The sequence below is a fragment of the Seriola aureovittata genome, chromosome 7, assembly GCF_021018895.1.
Source record: "Seriola aureovittata isolate HTS-2021-v1 ecotype China chromosome 7, ASM2101889v1, whole genome shotgun sequence".
Taxonomy (NCBI): domain Eukaryota; kingdom Metazoa; phylum Chordata; class Actinopteri; order Carangiformes; family Carangidae; genus Seriola; species Seriola aureovittata.
The window spans coordinates 13274258-13294526 of record NC_079370.1 but is presented as its reverse complement, the minus strand read 5'-3'; the positions used below and the strand labels follow the sequence as shown (position 1 = coordinate 13294526).

General features: G+C 39.5%; 2 protein-coding genes across 5 annotated transcripts; one reads left to right on the top strand and one right to left on the bottom strand.

The window, feature by feature from the left end:
* The first annotated feature begins 1955 nt into the window (after positions 1-1955).
* On the top strand, positions 1956-14954 carry rundc3b (RUN domain containing 3b). 3 transcript variants are annotated; one of them, XM_056381537.1, is made up of 12 exons: positions 1956-2113; positions 3173-3370; positions 8617-8732; positions 9032-9165; positions 10111-10196; positions 10456-10545; positions 11173-11253; positions 11936-12110; positions 12481-12638; positions 13109-13222; positions 13450-13571; positions 13646-14954. In XM_056381537.1, exons 2-12 carry the CDS (start codon positions 3276-3278, stop codon positions 13789-13791), a joined length of 1317 nt encoding a protein of 438 aa, XP_056237512.1. In that variant the 5' UTR covers positions 1956-2113; positions 3173-3275; the 3' UTR covers positions 13792-14954. The 3 variants fall into 3 exon arrangements, with proteins under 3 accessions (XP_056237512.1, XP_056237511.1, XP_056237510.1); XM_056381536.1 differs by having other exon boundaries at positions 1960-2113; positions 10459-10545; positions 13076-13222; XM_056381535.1 differs by having other exon boundaries at positions 1962-2113; positions 13076-13222.
* Positions 14955-15232: 278 nt separating this feature from the next.
* Positions 15233-20147, bottom strand: slc25a40 (solute carrier family 25 member 40). 2 transcript variants are annotated; one of them, XM_056381538.1, is made up of 10 exons: positions 19958-20147; positions 19647-19758; positions 18584-18658; positions 18387-18493; positions 18097-18164; positions 17644-17768; positions 16686-16969; positions 16505-16586; positions 15907-15987; positions 15233-15814 (listed from the first exon to the last, which is right to left on the bottom strand). In XM_056381538.1, exons 2-10 carry the CDS (start codon positions 19744-19746, stop codon positions 15681-15683), a joined length of 1056 nt encoding a protein of 351 aa, XP_056237513.1. In that variant the 5' UTR covers positions 19747-19758; positions 19958-20147; the 3' UTR covers positions 15233-15680. The 2 variants fall into 2 exon arrangements, with proteins under 2 accessions (XP_056237513.1, XP_056237514.1); XM_056381539.1 differs by having other exon boundaries at positions 18599-18658.
* Between the last annotated feature and the right edge of the window lie 122 nt (positions 20148-20269).

The following is a 20269-nucleotide window of genomic DNA, read 5'->3' as shown; positions in this document are numbered from 1 at the left end:
TCCATTAAGGGTTAAATTTTTTATAAATGCCATCCATGTTTTAGTTATAAACACAGTGCTTTGTCATCTGTCCTTGTGTGTGGTCTTTTGGGGTCAGTTGTTTCTACTGTTCATATTCACATGTATTGTTGTTTTTCTGAAGGCAGAACTATAAAATACTATCGAGGGTTTTCTGTTTTAATAAACTCCAGAGACCAAAATGATCACAAAAATGTCCAAAAAGAGTTTAACAGTCAACATTACTGCGTTAGGTGTTAAATGGTCAAATTGCTACTTTACATAAGGTCATAATGTTACTTCAGTGTGAGTCAAAGGCGAGACCACAGCTAGAAACCATAGAGCAAACACAGACGTCAGTGAACAAGTGATCCTCATTTTAAAAACCTCAAAAGGAATTTATTTGTTCAACAATCACGTTATGTCACGTGGTGATTGCATCTCTTGGTGAACTCTGACATTGTGTGACTCATTGATAAAAGACCATAAAGATGTTTCCATCTTGCTATCCTATCATATGCTGTCATATTTTACTCCCATTCTCATACCTTTGTGAAACATTCCTTCCAGAGTAACTAATGTTAATACTGGTGTCTCATTTTGAATCCTGCTTGGAAATTCCCTCACGTTGATTTTGTGTGTCTTTATCTTCAACAGTAAGACCATCATAAGTGTGAACTCAGCAAAGGTCATCATATGTACAGCTGTGTCACGTGTTTCCTGTAAAGGGTGCTTTTAACAGTGTCATCATGTGAACTGTCACTCCGGTGGTTTGTAAGTGGTTTGAGCCACGTTACTCAGACAGCACATATTGCCTGTTTCCGAGGTCATAAAACCACAGACAGTGGATTAATCAGGACACATGAATACAAGACGCCGCTGTTCTGTCCTGGTTTGGTTTCCTGAACTTTTTCAAAAGAGCTATAAAACAAAAGATGACAGATTTGTGAATGTCTCTCAAATTTGTTTTCCCCAAAATCTTGATGTTTATTTATATACTGAATGACCCAAAAAGCGAAACTAAAATACTTTTGAATCTTGAAATTTAATGTAATCAAACACAACAACACTACAAACTATACAACAATAATGAATAAACAAGTTTCACAATGAAAGAAAGTATTTTTGCAGAACTGTTGTATTGCATTACACTGCAGTGTACACACATTCATTCAGACATTGGGGGCTCCAAGCTTAAAGCGACACAGGTGCTTTCACCTTTACTTTGCCTGATTAGCAGTGAAGGACATGTGTTGAACTAATAACACATGGTCCTTCAAAATCCTACTTCAATAAAAATACAAAATGTAATCAGCAGCAATGATATATTATTATATATAACATTAATACTGATGCATCAATGTGAATGTAGCATTTTACTTGTTGTAGCGGGTTGAGATGAGGCTTTTTAGTCCATTGGTTCGCAACCCAGAGCTTTTTATTATTAGCATTATTTAAATTAAATCATATGAGTAGTTTAGAGGTGAAGTCTCTCTTTGGTGGAACTGCCAAAACCACAGACATCTGAAACGTGACATGGGTCCATGCTTTTCTGTATCACATGCCAGAAAGGTTGGAAACCACTGTAATCTTTAACAATCCGTTGTATTTTAGAAGTTTATAATGTTTTTGTTTGTTTATTTTCGTAACATCTTTAATCTGAAAGTTAAGTAACTGTCATTATGAAAAGTACAATGTTTCCCTTTTAAGATGTGGTGGAGTCGAAATACGCAAATACTTTAAGTTAAGTAGCCTACAGGTACTTTAAAAGTGGACAGAAAATTAAATGTACTGACCACTTTGTCAGGGGTCTTAGGGGTCCAGAGCTCCATGGCAGGAACAGACACTGATGACAAACTATGACAACCACCTTCATTCAGCTTGTGGATGGCTTAGGCAAGGAGTGGGGAACAGGAGATGCAAGTGAAGGAGTCAAGGATGCATGGATATGCATGGAGTGAGCCCAGACCCTGCTGTTTTATTTGAGACCACTGGGTGGTGCGCTCCTCCTTCACGATGACTTCACTGAATTTAAAGGGATCTAAAAGGCGCAATCAGGGTCTACAGCGAATGTAAACAACAACTGACCAAAATCAAAACACAGCGCTGGAACAAGGTAACACTCTCACCCCCAAATGTAACGATAGGCAGCTCGTTTTAAATTGACATGAACAATGTAACGCGACAAAAAATAATGAATGATGTTTAATGATGCTGCAAAGCGTTTGATTATAGCCTAATGTTTTGTTAACACAGTGGTAAATGCTCCTTAAATCTATAACTAAAAGCCTATAATAACATATGTGAAAACACCTGTAATTCAAATGGTAAAAATTGTTTATAACACCAATACTCTTAAATGTAAATGTCAAGAGGAGATAAACAAAGAGTCTTTTTATTCATTTTGTTGGATGAATCAGCTTTTTACTCACAGCTGAGTAAAACTAAAACCTGCATAACATTTACACCGGAGTCATCTTCTGTGTATGGATGATGGGCATCTACACACTCCTTTATTTAACTCCTCACACTGATGACTGGAGACAGTAACAACTCCTGTTATTTACATTACCGCTTGGACAAAATTAGTTTCAAAATAAAAGCAGGCCAGCTGAGGCGCACATTAGAACATGTAAAATAAACTAAAAGTTTAGATATTGTTGAATTATATTTTTACACTGCAATAAATTCCAGCAGGGAAGTGCTGAATTATTATATTTGATTTTGATTAAAAGAGATAAATAAATGTAGAAATAAACAAATAAACCACTACGGCCCTAAAACTCTTAATTTAAAAGCTACAGAGGACATGACCTCAGCGTGCTTAGTGTCAACTATTAGTCCTGTTTATATAACACAAAACCATATCAGGATGTTAATGACATCTACCAGCTGTGGACCAGTGTCTGTTGACATTAATTGATTTTTAGAACAAACAGCATAAGCAGCATCTACTTAAAAGAGGTATGTGAATTAAAAACTTATTTTTGACCAGTGATAATGCATGAACAAATAAACAGTAGGTCTATCTTTTTAATATTGTGGATGTCATCCTTGGCGAGTCCTTACTATACGAGCTTTTATTTTGAAAGTTCCACCAGGAAGTCCTTTAATACTTGGTGATTGTGCCTGACTTGACGCACACTTCTGTCCTACCCCTCCTCCGGCTGTTCAGCGTGTTCTCCTCCAGGCTGACGGAGACGGCTGGTCCTGCCCTGCCTGGTGCAGAGGGAGCGGAGCCGGGACTGCAGCGCACCGTCCTCCGGCCGCAGCCACGGATGGCGTCGCTCGGCGTGGGGCTGCATCTCATTCGAAAGCGGGGAGCAGTCAGGAGCACCGCGGTGGAGAGGAGGAACCTGCTCACGGTGTGCAGGTGGGAATTACTCACACTGATTTCTGTTTTCATGACGAGGAGGATGAAACAGCGTCTGCAGCTGAATTTGTGACGGCAGATTTATTAATTGATCATTTCAGACGTAAGCATTTGTCTGGGGTTAGCTTTAAAGGGAACATGACTCCAGCCCCGACCCCATGTTTGACTAAAAATATGACTTCATCCTTACAGAGAGGAAAGTCACTCTGTGCAGTTTATGAAAATATGATTTATCTAGCTGGGTGACCTCGGGTAGCTAGATCCCATTGTCATGTGTGTGTTCAAGACAATCTCTTTTGTACCTGCAACTACATTTCACTTTTAATTACCTTCAATTGATTAGGGTTAAAGTATCTGTAACATCCTGAGAACAGGAGTCCAAATCCAGTTAACATTTTTGGATTAGTCACCAAAACAATTTTGTAAAATGTTTTATTCATGATTTTTTTCCCCACATTTTTATGTTCATGTAACTGCAATAATATTTTGTGTAAGTTGCATCTCTCTTAGCACTGGTCTAAAAATACTTCTATAACTCAAGCGGAGAATTACTAACGTTTTTTACACTCAAATTTAAAGATATGGAGTGTAAAAATCACTGCATAAAATGGGTGTTTTTGTAGAATGTACAACAAACATTCCCATAAACAATATTGAAAACCTGACCTGTATTCCTCAATGCATTTATAAGAGAGAAACTGAGTATACTGCAGGATGGGTGACAGATAGTGTACACACATGTGGCCTGTCTGTTTCTCCTTGTTTCTATGTCAGCTGAAGTGAAAAGCTCTCTGCTCTGCAGTATTGATTTTTGGTCCTTTAAGTGCTGCTGGCAGATGTCAGTAACTGACTGACAGTCCCTGTGGTGCGTTTGAAACAGACAAGTAGAAAGGGTCAGAGAAAAAGGAAAATACGGAGGTGTAGGTTTTTTTTTTTTTCTGTTTTAGCACCAAGTAAGTGTAACAGATCAAAAAACAAAGTGATGATTCCCCAGCTGCTCCGGCTGGAGTCTGCTCAGTCGTTTTATGTGATGAAATAAGCAGCATTAACAGGGTTTTCAGGCTTCAGCGTGCTGAGGTGTGTATCCCCCTCTGAAGTGAAAAACACTCCTTACTGACCAATCTGGTCCTTTCCCGCCTCTTTCTGCCTCCGCACCAGCCATCAACTCAATGATTGGCACAAGCGGAGGAGAGAAAAGAGAGTGAAGACGGATGGCGAACTGACAAACTGACTGAAGACAGCAGTATTTCTCTAAGAAAAGTGAATGGGATTAAATATTCAGTTTCTCCCTCTTAGTAACCCTTAAAATAGAACTTGTTCCACACTGTCTAACAGAACAATTTAGAGTTGAAATTATTGGTCCATTCGTAAACAAACAGTAAGTTAATCAGTAACTATTTTGATGATTGATTAATCATTTCATTTTTCAATAAAAATACCAAATATTCTCTGGTCCCAGCTTCTCAAATGTGAAGATTTGATGAATTTCCTTCTTATATATGATAGTAAATAGTTTTGGACTGTAGGTTGGATAAAACCAGCACTTTGAATGTGACATGGGCTCTGGGAAATTTAGATTATTTTATGCTATTTTTCTGGTGTTTTATAGATAAAATGATTAATCTAGGAAAAACTTTCCAGGCTTTGTAACTGATCTCTTCTGTATTGTATTTTTCTAGGTCTTTTACATATAAAATGTATGTGATGTTTAACACTGAGTGAAATATTTTCCATGTTTGTTATGGCTGATCACTTCTGGGCATCTTACATACAATTTCATACACATTTCCCCAAAATTTGGCCTGAGGTGAAGAACTATTCGGGATCATTGGAAACTTCACTAGATCTCCACTAAAATTTAAAGTTCAGTGGATTTGAACAATGTTTGTCTGCACAGTGTGAGTTCGTGTTGACTGGCTCAGCAGCAGGCTGCTAGAGAAATGACAGTCAGATCATTGCTGGAAGTGAGTGTGAGAGGAAAGACGAGACGTTATTGTAGCTGCTGTCGCAGCCTAGAACACAACTACACATCTGCCATTAAAAAGATGCCACTTGTTTTTTACTTTCATATTCTCTAGAAGCTCTGTTCTGTTTTGGCTGATGAGATCCAGAAGGGGTCAAAATACATTAAGAAAAGTAATTTCATTATTTACATTTAACACTGAGGAGCTGTGACTGAAGAGAGCAGCTTCGTACTTCATCATAAACGCTGCAGGTTTTAGTGTTTGCTCTAACCGAGAAAACAAACATCACTGTTGCTATTTTTGTATACACTGTCAGTCAGAAGTCTGGGACACACTCTGCTGCACCAGTTAAAATGAATAGAACAGTTGAATCACCCTCATTATATGTAAGGTGGAGTAGGTAGTGAACTGAGGAATGTTTTAGTTTACAAATTTGAAACGATCTTCACTTTCTGCAGGAGTCCAAGTCCAAGCGTGTCTCTGGTCATAGAAGTATCTTTACTTCCTCTGATGCTGTGATAAATGTTTCTGAGATATTTCACAACACACCACACAACTCTGTGAGATGTGCTGGTGGTTTGCCTGACATACTTCCACACGACTTTCGATGATTTAAGACACAGTTCTCAAAGATGTTTAAAGGTTTTGTTGCAGTATTTCTGCAATTTTATTTTTTGCCTTTTTCTCAACCATTAGCCAACATTTACCTCTAGTGTTGCTTTAAAGGGTTCCATTAAAGGTCTATATCTCTGTATGTTAATACACTGCACACCCACGTAGGTGTTTTCACTTACTCTGGCTGATTACACCTCCTCTGAAGTTGACACTGAGCAGAGCTGTCCTGGGAATTAGCTGACGTCATCAAGCTCACGGTGCTAATGGAGGATAGAGGTTATTCATGTGATGCCATGATGCTGGCTCTTCCTGAGGTTTCTTCAAGGATGTTATTTTGTGTGTCCATAACCAAATTGAGGGTGTAAGGACAGAGCATATTGTTTTCTGTACAGATTGTAAAGCTCCATGAGACAAATTTGTGATTTTTGATATTGGGCTATATAAATAGATATTGATCTGACTTGATGTTAGTCGCCAAGATCTTGTTGAACAGGAAAGTCAGCGTCTTCCTCTTCCTCTCCACACAAAGGAAACTTAAAAAAATTTCAGTGGTAAAAGGCTTTTGTTGTTGTTTATTTATTTGTTTGTTTATTTGACAGGGGCCATACAGATAAACAGTGTTACATACAAATTAGCAGTAACAGATGTAGTGTATGTAGGGCGTCTAGCTGACACTAATTTGCAGCTTGTCACTGGTTTAACTCAAGACTTTAAAATCGAGGTTAACACATCCAAACAAAGGAGCTGACAGAACACAATCAGGATAAAGACAACAGGACAGATCTACTACATGTGTCTATGTGTGTGTTTATGTGTTTTCTATGACTGTAAACACCGACATGATAGTGTGTTATAGTGTTTGACTTTAAGTGTGAATACAGTATGTAAGCATAGATTTACCGTTTTACTTCTGTAGTAAAAACTTTAAGTTCTCATTGTGATTTTAAATCTGGGAGTAAAGGGCAATTGGCAAAACGAACATACAGATTCAGAATGAACTCAGGAAAAAAAAAGTACTGGCTGCTAAAGGCAAAAGAGAAGAGCATCAACATGGATCAATGCTCTCTAAGAGGATTTGTAATTATATCTATTCAAGCACATGAATTTCTGAAAGAAACATGATAAAGCGAGAAGTGAGCACAGTTTGCACACACCTAAAAAACTGGCTGTTTTCACATCACTTATTTCGAGTTATCATAGTAGGAAAGGTCAAGGTGTCCCAGTAAATGGCATTCAGCAATCATTAATTTTATTATTTACACCTGTGCTTTTCCTGCTGTGACATGTCAAAATGTCCTCAGTGATAGAGGCCTATCCTGAGACGAAATCAAATCAGCTGAAATATTGATGCCATAAAGTGGCGTCCTGTTTACTGAGTCTGTGAGAAAAAACATTTGTTATGGAGTTTAAAATGTACAAGTTAGTCACTTCTCTCATTCATAAGCATGATATCAAAACAAATCATTCACTATTTTTTGGAAAAGGAATGAGGTGATGTCGATTATTGTTGTCAGTTGCCTAGCAACGGTTCCCGTGTGGGTGGTCATCATTGAAGATGTTTTCAGGCCTTAAGGATCTCAGGCTGTCTGACCCTAAGGCGGCTGCTTTATTCAGTTGATGCAATAGAAAGATCAATTGGTTTGACCGATCGTGTGTTAAAAACCATCTTCACAGTGACGTAATTTCTAAGACAAAAACAACATGTAGTTCATTACCCTGACTCATGGAAACAAGCTGAAATGCGTGAGTTTTTGGCTTGTTTCACAGGAAGCACACACACTCCGGTCACCCTGCTGCTAAGCAACAAGATGGAGAAGCAGAGTGATATATGAAGTCAGATTATTTAATTTTGACTTTAAGATCTGCACACAATTTGCCAACACACACACACACACACACACACACACACACACACACACTCTTGTCTTACTACATTTGTGGGACCTGTCATTAAGATAGTGCATTTCCTTGCCTCATATCCCTAACCTCAGCCATCACAACTGAATGCCTAACTCTAACCCTTCCCCTACCTCTAACCAAAGCCTGAATCTAATCATAACCCTAAAACCAAGTCTTAATCCTCAAACAGAAATTTAAACTTGTGAGGTCCAGCATCGTGGTTTTTGGACCCCACGAATATAGTAAAACAAGGCCAGACACACACACACACACACACACACACACACACACACACACACACACCCCGACACACATTGCAGCCTTGTCCATTAACTCCCCTTCCTGCCTAATTAGTTGAAACCAGATTAAGCGGAGTCGGTCGGTGCACATGACTGTTGTACTGGGCTGCATGATACTTAGATACTTACGTGTCACTGTAGAAAAATGGTGATAGATCTCTTATGCATTTAAAGGGATACTCCAGTCATCTATTGATGTACTTCCATGAATTAAAGTAGTTCACAAGAGACAGATTTTTAAAATCACAGGTAAAAATCAAAGGCAGCAGAGGCTGAGATATCCTGACTTTTAGTCCCTGGTGCATGTCAAGGCATCTTTTAATTTGACCCTGGGATTGTCTTTCCAACTCTCCTGCTGGCATCCTCTTTTACTACATACTCTATGTGTAAAATTTGTGTAGTTCCCCTGTAAGCTACAGGTCCAGTAACTGATTTTAATACCAGTGTGTACATCATCGTTTGTGTTCAGGTTTTCAGTGAAGACTCTGCTGGACCGCTCCTGTTTTGAGACAATAGATGACTCATCTCCAGAGTTCATTAACTTCGTCTCCATCCTGGAGCACGTCCTCAATCATCGACTCAAAGGTAAAAAAAAAAAAACAACCTCCTCCGCACCCACATGCATGCATGCAGATATGTTTATGAAAACATAAAACCAAAATGTCACCACAAACAAGCAGGTAATTAACTTATACGAGCAAGAGCAACATTAAAACTGCAGACTCCAATATTATTCTTCTGTCTTTATTTGGTAGATGAATTTACTTGTTTCTTAATTTTGTAAAACAAAGGCAACAATGCTTTGTGCATCTTTAAAATTGTGAACAGTATGAATTCAGATTCACGCTTGTACAAATCTCTATTTCTGTCCCTCTTTCTCTCAGGTCAGACTACTTGGTTCGGCTATGAGAGTCCTCGGAGTTTCTGGGATTACATAAAAGCAGCCTGCGGTAAAGTCCCTCATAATTGCATTCGAAGCATTGAGAGCATGGAGAATGTGCGATCGTCCAGGGCTAAGGTGAGGCTAAAACCAATCTGGGGTATTGGGTTGAAGAGCATCAGATTTAATACCTTTAATAACTTAATTTAATTACCTCATGCAGCAGGGAACAAAAGAACTCGGATCACTTAAACAACTGCAGAGACTATGTTTGATAAATATAAAATTTAGAATTTGTTAATTTAGCAAATTTAGCCAAAAATTGAGATAAGCAACATCAGTTTTGTATACAAAGCACTACATCCTCTGCTTTGAGCCCAAATGTATCCTGAACTACAGCACACACAATGCAGAATCAGACATTTGTTACTTTAGCTTACTTTGCATTATCCTCTTAGAAAAAGAACAAAGGGAAAACAGTCAAAAAAGAAAAAGTTAATAACACACATGCTCAAACAATGTGACTCAGTCTTACCCTGCGGGCAAGAGAACAAACAACTGGAGTTAACATTGTTCTGCAGACAGGCTGTAGGTGTGAACAGTACTCACTGTCTCACACACTTTCTCGGATCATGAACTCAGAGAAATCAGCAGCTTTGTATTTAAAACAGAAAGGCAATTTTGAAATTATGACATTAGCTTTTCAGCACATTGTGTAGAGGTTTCAGTCATGAGACCTGCTGAGCTTACAAATGACTCTCTGAAGTTTTAAGTAAAGCTTGAAAAAAAGGGGTTTAACGATTTGTACATGACATGTCATTAACTGCCATTAAATCAAGGCATTTATGGCCTTTGATACGTAGTGCATAATGCCATTGATAGATTGCCTTGAGTCTTTTTTCAGACATTCATCGTTTTCAGGGGAGGAATCCTACTGACTCTGCTGATCCCAATTTTTCCTGTAGCGCCACCAGCAGGCCAAACTTTTCACTTATTTTGTGTAGACTCTTACTTTTGTTATTGTGTATCGTGTATGATATAAGCTTCTACAAACAGCTGGATGTTTTCTTCCTCTGTCTGCAGGGCAGGGCATGGATCAGAGTGGTCCTGATGGAGAAGAGACTGTCAGAATACATCTCATCTGCACTGAGGGACTTCAAAACCACCAGGTCTTAATGTAGTGCTCTTAATACACACATTTCCCCCTCAACCAAGGGTGTATTACCATCCCACAGACGGTTTATCACAGCAAGTGTATTTATGAAGGGTCTCTCTCCAATGGCGGTGTGCTACAGGTTAATTTAATCCTTCTTTTATGTTTGACCTCAGGCCGTCAGTTATTACATCTTACAGTCAGTCAGTTGACTACATCTAGAGTTGTGTGAAATGAATTCATGCCAATGACGTGTGCACATGTGTTGCCTCTAGGAGGTTTTACGAGGATGGAGCCATCATGCTGGGAGAGGAGGCGGGGCTTTTAGCGGACACGCTCATCGGACTCAACACCATCGACTTCAGGTACTAATCCTAGATCATGTTCTGCTGTTTGGTGCTCAGTCCCTAAACTGTCCCTAGCCCACATGCATTGTATCTTCTTTTCAGCACAAACTCCGCTGTAAGTATGACAAATTCTAAATTGCCACGAAGTCATAGTCATAATCAATCGAAATATTATTATAGAACGGCTCAAGGTTGTAAAAATGATTGTTTTACTATTTGTACACACTAATAAAGCAGAAATATGTAAGAAATTAAAGTATGGGATTTTATTCCAACTAATTTTTGTGCACTTTTCACTAAAATTATAAATCATGTAAATCATGGAAAATGTTAACAATTCAGGCTCTGTGTATGAAAGTCCCACAACAGCACTTTCAACTGATTTCCTCAGCTTGTCTCTACATGATATATAAAGTTATGGAACTGTCAATAAAACAGTGGTCACAGACGGACGCCACAGGGTTAAACCAATCATTGAAGTTGTAAAAGCAAGAAGTAAATAACTGAGGCAGGACACCAGAAGACCTTCAGAGTTACACTACATGCCTTTACAAGTCATTTGTTACATTTGGTATATGTAGCCTTATACTGTAAAATGATAGGCGTATAATATTTAGATTTTTCCATTCTGTCTTCTCTCTTAAGCTTCTGTCTGAAAGGGGACGGTCTGGACGGCAGCTGCCCCGCCGTGATTGACTACACGCCTTACCTGAAGTTCACTCAGAAGTATGTCAGGTCAAATAACGCCCGTTACACACATCATCATCAGTGAACTGTTTAGCTGGGCTCAGCAATTACGTTCAGCCAGTTTTCTTTTTGCAGCACTGTTCAGTGAAGGCGCAAGTCCTGCAGGCAGGGTGGAAATGCATTCTCATATGTTTTTGTTATGTTTCGTTTATTTCTGTTTCATTTAAGAATCATTTATTTATAAAAACAGTTTTAGTGTTGTATCTGTGGGCAGATGTCAGAGTTTCCGTGGTTTGTGATAATCCTTATTTGGCAAAAATGTACATGTAAACATCAACATAATGTTTTGTGTTGCACTGTAAAGATACTGGAGATATGACTGAATGAAAAGACCGTTGCAGAGACAAATCTGTTCCGGTCAGATGGGCTGAATTATATTATTTACCCATGTTATTTATCTCGTAAGTTTATTAGACTTCATTTCAGCACCATGCACTGGTCGAATAGCCTGAGTCTCCTCAAGTGGGTGCGGTATTAGATGTTACAAAGTCAGATTTATTGGGATTTACATGAGCCTTGTGTCATCATTGTTTTCTACAGCACATTTGTGACAAATCTTGTAATTAGCTTTAACTATGAAATGCTCAGGGGATATTTAGCCCGCTGCCCCTGCTGTATAGGATTTGTACTAACATGAGGCACGCCGTGGTTCCTTTTGCAGTGCAGACAGCATCAGCAGTGACGAGGAGGAGATGAGGACTATGGGGAGCAGCGGCAGTGAGAGCAGCACCCCCGACAAAACGGCCACCGCCGCCTCCATCTTCACCGAGCAGAGCAACTTGGTCAGCAAGTGCAAACGCTTTGAGCAGAAGTATCGCTTGGCACTGGAGCAGAAGGTATCGCCCAAGTGTGTTTTAATATGAGTGTTATTTCTTTATAAATAAATTGGATGGTAATATATGCCGGTGTGACATTTTCTTTGATGTCTGCATAATAATTAGAGGCTTGAACTGTAAAATGCCAGGAGGAACTAAGTCCTGTGTAGAGTGATTTTGACCCAAACACACATTCAGCTTGATGTTATTTCTTATATAAATATCTGTAATGTGTCTTTCCTGTGTGGCTCCAGCTCTCCGCTCTGTGGTTGTTTCATTTGCTTTGAGCGAAAACAAAGAATTTAGCTGTTTGTTCACAAAGCAGTGCCTTCCCGGCATTAAACAAACAAGTGAAAAACAGAGTGTATGTTTGTGTGTTTGTTTACCTCAGGGTTACCTGGAAGAGCTGGTCCGTCTACGAGAAGCCCAGCTGTCGGAGGCCGTGTCTCACAATAAAGCTCTTCAGCAGAACCTAGCAGACACACACCTCTCCCACACACTGGAGAAGGAACAGCTTGAGTACATCATACTGGAACTACAGGATCAACTGTGAGTTCATTCTCTCTGTGTGTGTGTGTGTTTGTGTGTGTGTGCGTTTTTTTGTGTTTGTCGACGAGTGCATGTGAGGTCGCTGACGATGAGGTGGAGAGGACTTGGCAGCGGATCCAGCTGTGAATTTGACATTCAGGACACAGCAAGACACTGGAGGTTCCTGCTGGTTTGTTATTTTGTGTGTTGTTGAATCAGTCACACTCAGTGCTGCTTTTAGCCAAGAAGAAATGCTCCATCAGCAGTGTGTCTTTCCAGAAATTTAAATTTGAAATCAGTGAGAAAACCCTTTCTCATCTAAATCTTTTCATGTTACTTGTGTCTTATCTCATCTCATCTGTGCAGCTTATATTTCTGCTATCACTGCTACTTATATTTGAAGAGTTTATTTTAGTCAGTAAATTGTTTCTAGTCTGGACACTGACTATTGTTTTTAGGACAGTGCTGAAGAACAATGATTTGCGGTCCAGACAGGAGTTGACAGCTCATCTGACCAATCAGTGGCCGTCTCCTGACGCCTTGGATGCCAATGCTGTTGCTTTGGACACACTGCTGTACAGGAAGAGCACGGGACAGTGGGATGAGTATGTAGAGGAGTTCGCTTTCCAAGTTTAGTTTGGTTGTGTATGATGCTGCTGCTGATTATTACATCATTACTGACTTTAATCTATGAATCTGGGCCCAGCAGATGTTTGATATTTTGCTTATTAAATGACTTAAATTAATGAATCAATTATAAAACTCGCTGCTGATTCAGTCTTTGTTCTTGTCATCAACAGTCACTTGCGTAACTTCTGTCCTCTCTTGGCAGGAAGAGCTTCCAGAGTCTGGAGCAGCTGTCTGCAGACATGAGCCTCTCCCAGACTTCTCTTGAACCGTCACACACACTGAGTCTGGAGGCCAGGCCGACCGGCACACAGTGGCCCCACCAAGGTACAGCTCCTCCTGCAAGTGTGCACTGCTGTCAGGAAGATTTGAGTACTAACCACGTGTGCCATCTCATTCAGATAAAGAGGAAACTCCTTCCCTAAGAGGTCTGTGTGGCTCCCTGACCTCCGTCGCCAGCTACAAGTCTCTGGCCAGCCTGAAGTCTAGCGAGTGTTTGGCCAGTCCTGCAACGGAGATCAGCAGCCCAGGCATCACTCCGTCATAGGGGACCGAGAGCTAAAAGACAGGCCAGACAATCCAGGAACTTTCTCTCAGTAGATGATATTGATTTGTACAAGTTTATGTTCTGTATGTGGAGCCCAGAGCTTTAACAGATGGATGACAGGTTTGCAAGTTGAGAATCTGGTGTAGCATGTTCTTTGAATTGTGACTGAATAATAGTCTTAAAAATGTACCTTTGAGTTGAAACAGTGCTCAAAGTCTGACTTAGTACAGAGGATCTAGTAAGCTTCATAAGATTCATCAGTATGTGTTTTTGTTGTTTTGTTTTGTAGGTGTTTTTACTTGTGGAGCATTTTGTTTTTTTCTTGAAAACGAATTAAAATAATAGAAAGTTTATGTATGAATTATCATGTGACTTTACAGTATTGAGAAGACGATGATGAGCTAGTGCGTCTACACGACTCTCTAAGGTGGTTTTACTGCATGCTGAAAATACTGACCATCAGATCAGAGTTTAGGAGAAAACATAAAATAGTACAAGTCTGTCAGTGTTTGATCTTGTTTCTCACTACGAATAGTTTCCTGCGGTCAAAAGGGTCCTTTAATATCCTCTGTGCGGTTACTGTTGCCACTTCATTCCAAAAAAAAAAAAATCCACTCATTCCTTTGATTCATGATGGTGATTGTATCTTCACACTCGTGTTTGGCATAATGTAGTCTCACATTTTGTTCTCAGGTGCGCCTTTTTGATTTTTATGTTGTCAAATGTTGTGCGTAATGCAGTATCACGTGGTTTGTTCTCAGGTAATGACCACTATGATTAATATCCACCCTTCAGTTCTGGGTTTAGCTTTGGACTACTGTTATTATTCCCTTTAATTATTCAAATGCAGTATTTTTACTTTAATGGCTGGTTAACACAAATAGATCATTCTTTAAACTCTGAATAATGACCTGCGTTAAGTCTCACTAATGAATATCTTTCAAGAGATATTCTGAGAATCAGAATCAAGTGTATCAGTATCAGTATTAAGTAATTTGTATTATTGGCAACTAGCCAAGTACCTCAGCACTGAACTCATGACTTTGCCTTTAGCTCGTTCCAGCAGTCATTTGCACAGACATACAGCAGATGTTTTACTGATTTGTTTGCCTTTTTATGCTTCATTTTGAATAATAATAAAATAAACTCCACTTGCTAAAACAGTGAAAGTTTTGCTATTGATATGAGTGTCTTGTACACAATGAACAGGTGTGGTGATAAAGCTTTAACAAAGTCAGTGAATGAAAATAATTTCCAAAGGGTATGCATATTTGCATTTTGTCACAGTCCTCTTCTGCAGTCTCTGGTCAAACTGAAAAAAAAAATACACACTTGACACTCGCAATGTAATGGCATTAAATTGACAGAGGATTGGAGTGGAAGTGCAAAAACATGGACATCCTCTCTTGGAGTGGGCAAGAAACACTGACACACAGAGGAATAACATTTAGATTAATCTTATTTCAACTGTAAGGACTTCAGGCTCAGTGCACATGATCCCAGTGATACAGCCAGTGAAGTGGGATCTGGGAACTTTCATATTATCAACAAAACTGTGGCTGCCATCTGCTGGCTGTTAAATGCATCTAACATCATGTGATTTGAACACTTAACTGATGGATGAATATTTTTCTTTTAAGTTGTGCGCATAGGATTTAAAGGAGTGAACATAAAACTATGGCATATTAATTTAAAAATAATTTAATATACATTTGATCATCTATAATTTGTCATGCAGAACCGGGTCAAGCTGTTTTTTTGTTTTTTTTCCCACTCCCCTGTCTGCTTGTCTTTTTTTTTTTTTTGGCAACATTAGCTTCCTCTGTCCAGATGTCCTCTTAAAGTGGTCAAAGTGGTGTTCAGTTTGAAGAGAAGTGATTGGAAAACTTTCAGGTGTTGCTGGTCTGCAGCGGCCTGAGTATGCTCTCCTGGTTGTGTTTGCGGAAAAAGGCCTTCCCAAACTCATAAGTGCTGATCATGATGGCACAGGCCGGGGCCACTTTGATCAGCCTGGGGAGGAAACCTGGCAGAGAGAGACGGCAGATAAGAGAAGATGTTAACATACCATTTAGTAAAATACATTTATAGTTCACAAAATACCACAAAAGTGTCTACCTGCAAACAGACCGCCAAAGCCGTACTGTGCCACGATCCTGCTCATCACACTGAAGGTGGAGGATGAGACCTGACATGATACTGACAAGACAAGGACACCAGTCAACCCATTAACTCCATTTGTCATCTGACCACAAAGGATATAGTTACAGTGTTTATAGATCAGTGGTTCCCAACCTTTGTTTTTTTGCCTGACATACCACACGGCTCTGTCAGATGAGCTCATGCTAACCCTCATCAGTTTCACCTGTCATGTTCCAAATATGTTAATTTCAGCTGTTGAGTTCAGTTTCTGCTTCGAGCTGGATGTTACAGGTGGGAGGTGTGTTGTGCAGTCATCTTATTGTAGGTGGTAGCTTATGGTTCTCTGTGTGCAATGACTCTGCCTGACACCAAATTGTAATCCTATCTATGTGTTGATTTTCCTCCAAGACACAAATATCTGGATGTAAAATTTCTATTTTTATAAAATGTCAAAATATCCCCTGGCAACTGCAGACATGTACTCCTGGTTGGATTTCACTGATGTAGAACATTTTTATTCCTTCACAACTATTTACTAGTTAAAATGACAATAAAGAATTAATGGCATAATTACAATTCTTTGCTTGTAGCTCTCCCAGCTCCACCTGCCTTCTCGTTTTGACAACATCAAAAGGTAATGTTACAATGGACGCAATCTGAAAGAAACGGAAATATGAATGAACAAAACAGCAGATTAGAGTTAAACGTGTGAACTGTGATAGTTTCTGTCAAGTTCTGTTTGCTGATGCACTTACAGAGCCAGACGCAGCTCCAGATATGAAGGTGATGGTGAATGTGGGTTCTCTGGTTTTGTAGTGCTCACACAGCAAGCTCTTGCCCTTCTCGTAGTTGTACCAGTACATGGCTGAGAAGGGCACGTCTCGGAGCAGCGTGGGTCCCAAACCTCGCCACAGAGACAGCCAGCCCTCTGTCTCCACTGCTGAGCGGATGCAGTCAGTCAGCTCCCTGTACGACTGTTTCTGAGACTGCAGCTTGGTGCGGATCAGCTCCAGAGGGCTGATCACTGTCGCCGAACCCACTGACACGCACAGGATGAAGACGAAGTGGATATGAAATGTTAAAAAAATTACAAACCTCTCCTATATGCTCGACATAAAACGGGCAGACAAAGAATACACAATTTAAAAGCCACCAGATAACAATGACATTCACAGTGAAAAAAGCTTCATCATCACTGAAAGCCATTTTTCAGTTTGGTGGATCATTTTATTTGAAAATGTAGTGTACCACTAATGAAATTATTAACACGTCGCCAACAGAGCTTTTTTATTCTGTTTTTAATAACCGCTTACAGGCAGTTATTAAAAAGGGATTCAAAGTCAGCCAGTCTGGGTCACAATATCTCACACATTTTCAAAATGAAATCTACCGTCGGAAGAAATTACAGATACCCAGGGGTGTAGGGGGCGAAAAGTATGGGTGGTTGCCCTTGGAAATTATTCAGGTAATTAAACCACCAACATTATTAAAACTGCTTTGAGTGAACGATGCTGAGATGAAATCATACTCTGATGCTAATGACTGAAAAGATGAATTTCATTTTTGTTGTTTTTGTTTAATCAAAACGTTCCGTTCTGTAAACAATAACTAGATCTAAACAGTCTTAATTGGTGTTAAAGTTTGCAACTGTCAAACTGTAAAAGCTGGAATCTGTCCTCTTGTCTTCAGTGATGGGACACCAGCACAGCTCACCTCTAGCGATAGCTCCTGCCAGGAGAGGAGCCTCCTCAGCCCAGGTGCCCATCCTGACCCTGAGCGCTGCACACAGCTGGTCGTAGCACGTGAAGTAGATCACTGTAGCTGGAACCGCCATCACACTAGAGACAGCACATATGGAATTAAACACAAAATCATGTTTCCTTACAAATTATTCCAGGAGGGCAAGATGTCAGCCACCAAAGCAACACCAATATATTAAGGAACATGATTTATTAAAGGGGATTCCATTATGATAACACTTAACAAAAACCTCAACCATAGGTGGTTTGCCACTAATTGGTACAACTTCAAAAGAAAGCGTCCTTAATGAGTTCAGCATCAGACTAATTGACCGTCAATTAACCGCATGCCAATCAACTGCGTGACTCGTCTTTAAGAGGAGAGTGCAACAAGGGAGAAAAAACACACAGAAGACTTCACACTCACAGGGTTGGGGGTAGACCGCTCCATAAAGCCTTTATTCCCTCTCGCCGTACAATCTTGACAAAAGCATCCTGCAGAGATTCACAGTGTAGTCAGTGCAGCAAGATGTGTTGTTTGGCAGGCAGAGGTTTTCTATCATAACATGACTGTGCAGACCTGCTTTACACACACAAGAATGAGCTCTCTCACCCACTAAAACAAATGCGACAGGGAACTGCAGACTCTAAACTTTTATATAACACAGTAGTGAACAGTGAATGGATTACAAGCTAAAGGTATGTCAAAGTTTTTACCAGTGTGCCACTGAAGTGACCGGGGGCTTTGTACCAGGCCTTGGAGTTGCCGTTTTCACACACACATAAGTGGTCCATGAGTCCATTACAGTAGACAAAGCATTTACCTAAATAATGAAAACATGTATGTGGTCACCTAATGTTTACCGTACTGTGGAGACATATGAAACATAACACTAGAACGATGTAAGTCATACCCATATTCATTATACCTTTGGGGAAGGGACTCTTCTGTGCTTGAAGTCTGATCTTCACAACATCCAAAGGTGTAACTGAAAAATGCAAAAACTCACTATGAGACTTTTAAATATGGCAGTTCCACCAAAATACAATGCACTAATTGTTGTTCATGTTTTACACTGTTACTGCACTATGCCAGTTCATTTAGAGACACGAGCATTGCATTTAAAGGGCTATCACATTACTATCAAACATTTTATGAAGCAAAACTTTTTATTTAGCATTTTCCTCCATTCGACAACAACATTTATCATCTATTTCATCACTCTATGAATGTTTACATAAGTTTAAAACTTGATCCAGATTTGTCAGATATCACTGTGAACGTCAGGTCATTTTTTGTTTTGTGAGAGTTCAATAAAACAGCAGCAACTAATCTAAAAAAAGAGCATACCACATTAACATATAAGTTTCACTACATCCATGCTTGCTTATTGTTCATCTTATGTGTTATAATAGCCCAGAATAGTCTATTGTTTGTCAGTTGCCTCTCAAGTCTAATATTTTTGTGCTTCCCACCAGCATATCAGAAAGTAAACACGCATTCACTCTGGAATGGATCACCAGTGCATTCATTTGACAGTCTATTATGTACACATTGTTAAAACTTGTTCAGCTTTGCAATATATCCTGCCTTCATATACAGTTCAAATGTTTTAGAGTAGTGTTGAGTCGACTGTATGGTCATTTTGGATGCTGTAATTTGTGGTGCTGTTAAGAATTACTGGACTACACCAATATGTGTCCGACACACTTCTCAATGTAGTGCACAACAATTAAAAAATATCACTAACTACCGGATCCAAAATAACCATTAAGTTCAATCTAATTGCAAGTCCTTTAAAGTTGGTGTGTATGTGTGTGTCGATGTTCTGAACAGAGTAGAAACCAACTGAAAAACAATGATGTATGATGAGAAATGGTCAGCAGTATAATGTTGCAGCACATGAACTAGACTAGAGCCAAACACCCGTCTTCTATAAAGGACAACGTAACAGATGCTAAGTCTGGGCGTCTTACCAAACAGAGATGTGAGAATGGCTCCGGAGCAGGACGCCACCATCTGCTGGAGCGGAGTGATGCCATTACTGACTCCAGGAGTAGAACTTTGACCACTCATGTCTTCATAAAACTAAAGGAGAAATCTTAACATCAGACCTGCTTTAATAAGCATTCTAATTGTCATGTATACAAGAATGTTTTGATGAACGAACTACTTAGTGGCCATAGAAACGTCGGCATAGTTATTATCTCAAGAGCCATAACATTACTTGATGAAGAGAGCTATCAAGCTAACCTGAATTAGCTAATTAGCTTAGCCAACTTCTTACCTACTAAAGCTTCTCAGCATCCAAGAAGTCTTCCATGAACACGCACATCCCTCAAAGGTTTTTAGATTCCTAACAGTGCGCGACTTACTGCTGTCATACAAGATCTAACAGTGAAGAAGAGCTTCAACACGTGTATATGTTGATGGGATTGTAACCCCAGCTAGCTCAGTTTACACAGCAAACAATACATAATGATGATAACATGTGTTGTGTAATATTGATTTCAGTGAAGCACTTTCTTAGACATTCCTGATTTTTTTTATTTTACATTAAATGAAAGAACCTATATAAAAACACACACATATAGAACAT

What these genes read in the sequence shown, in the direction of transcription:
- rundc3b (XM_056381535.1), top strand. Translation starts at nt 3,276, where the DNA reads ATGGCGTCGCTCGGCGTGGGGCTGCATCTCATTCGAAAGCGGGGAGCA. An exon ending in CTGGAACTACAGGATCAACT is followed by an intron (nt 12,639 to 13,075) that starts GTGAGTTCATTC and finishes TATTGTTTTTAG; the next exon opens with GACAGTGCTGAAGAACAATG. An exon ending in CACACAGTGGCCCCACCAAG is followed by an intron (nt 13,572 to 13,645) that starts GTACAGCTCCTC and finishes CATCTCATTCAG; the next exon opens with ATAAAGAGGAAACTCCTTCC.
- slc25a40 (XM_056381538.1), bottom strand. Translation starts at nt 19,746, where the DNA reads ATGAGTGGTCAAAGTTCTACTCCTGGAGTCAGTAATGGCATCACTCCG. An exon ending in GGCAGGAGCTATCGCTAGAG is followed by an intron (nt 16,970 to 17,643) that starts GTGAGCTGTGCT and finishes TGTGCGTGTCAG; the next exon opens with TGGGTTCGGCGACAGTGATC. An exon ending in AGAGCTACAAGCAAAGAATT is followed by an intron (nt 15,988 to 16,504) that starts GTAATTATGCCA and finishes TTGTCTTGTCAG; the next exon opens with TATCATGTCAGGTCTCATCC.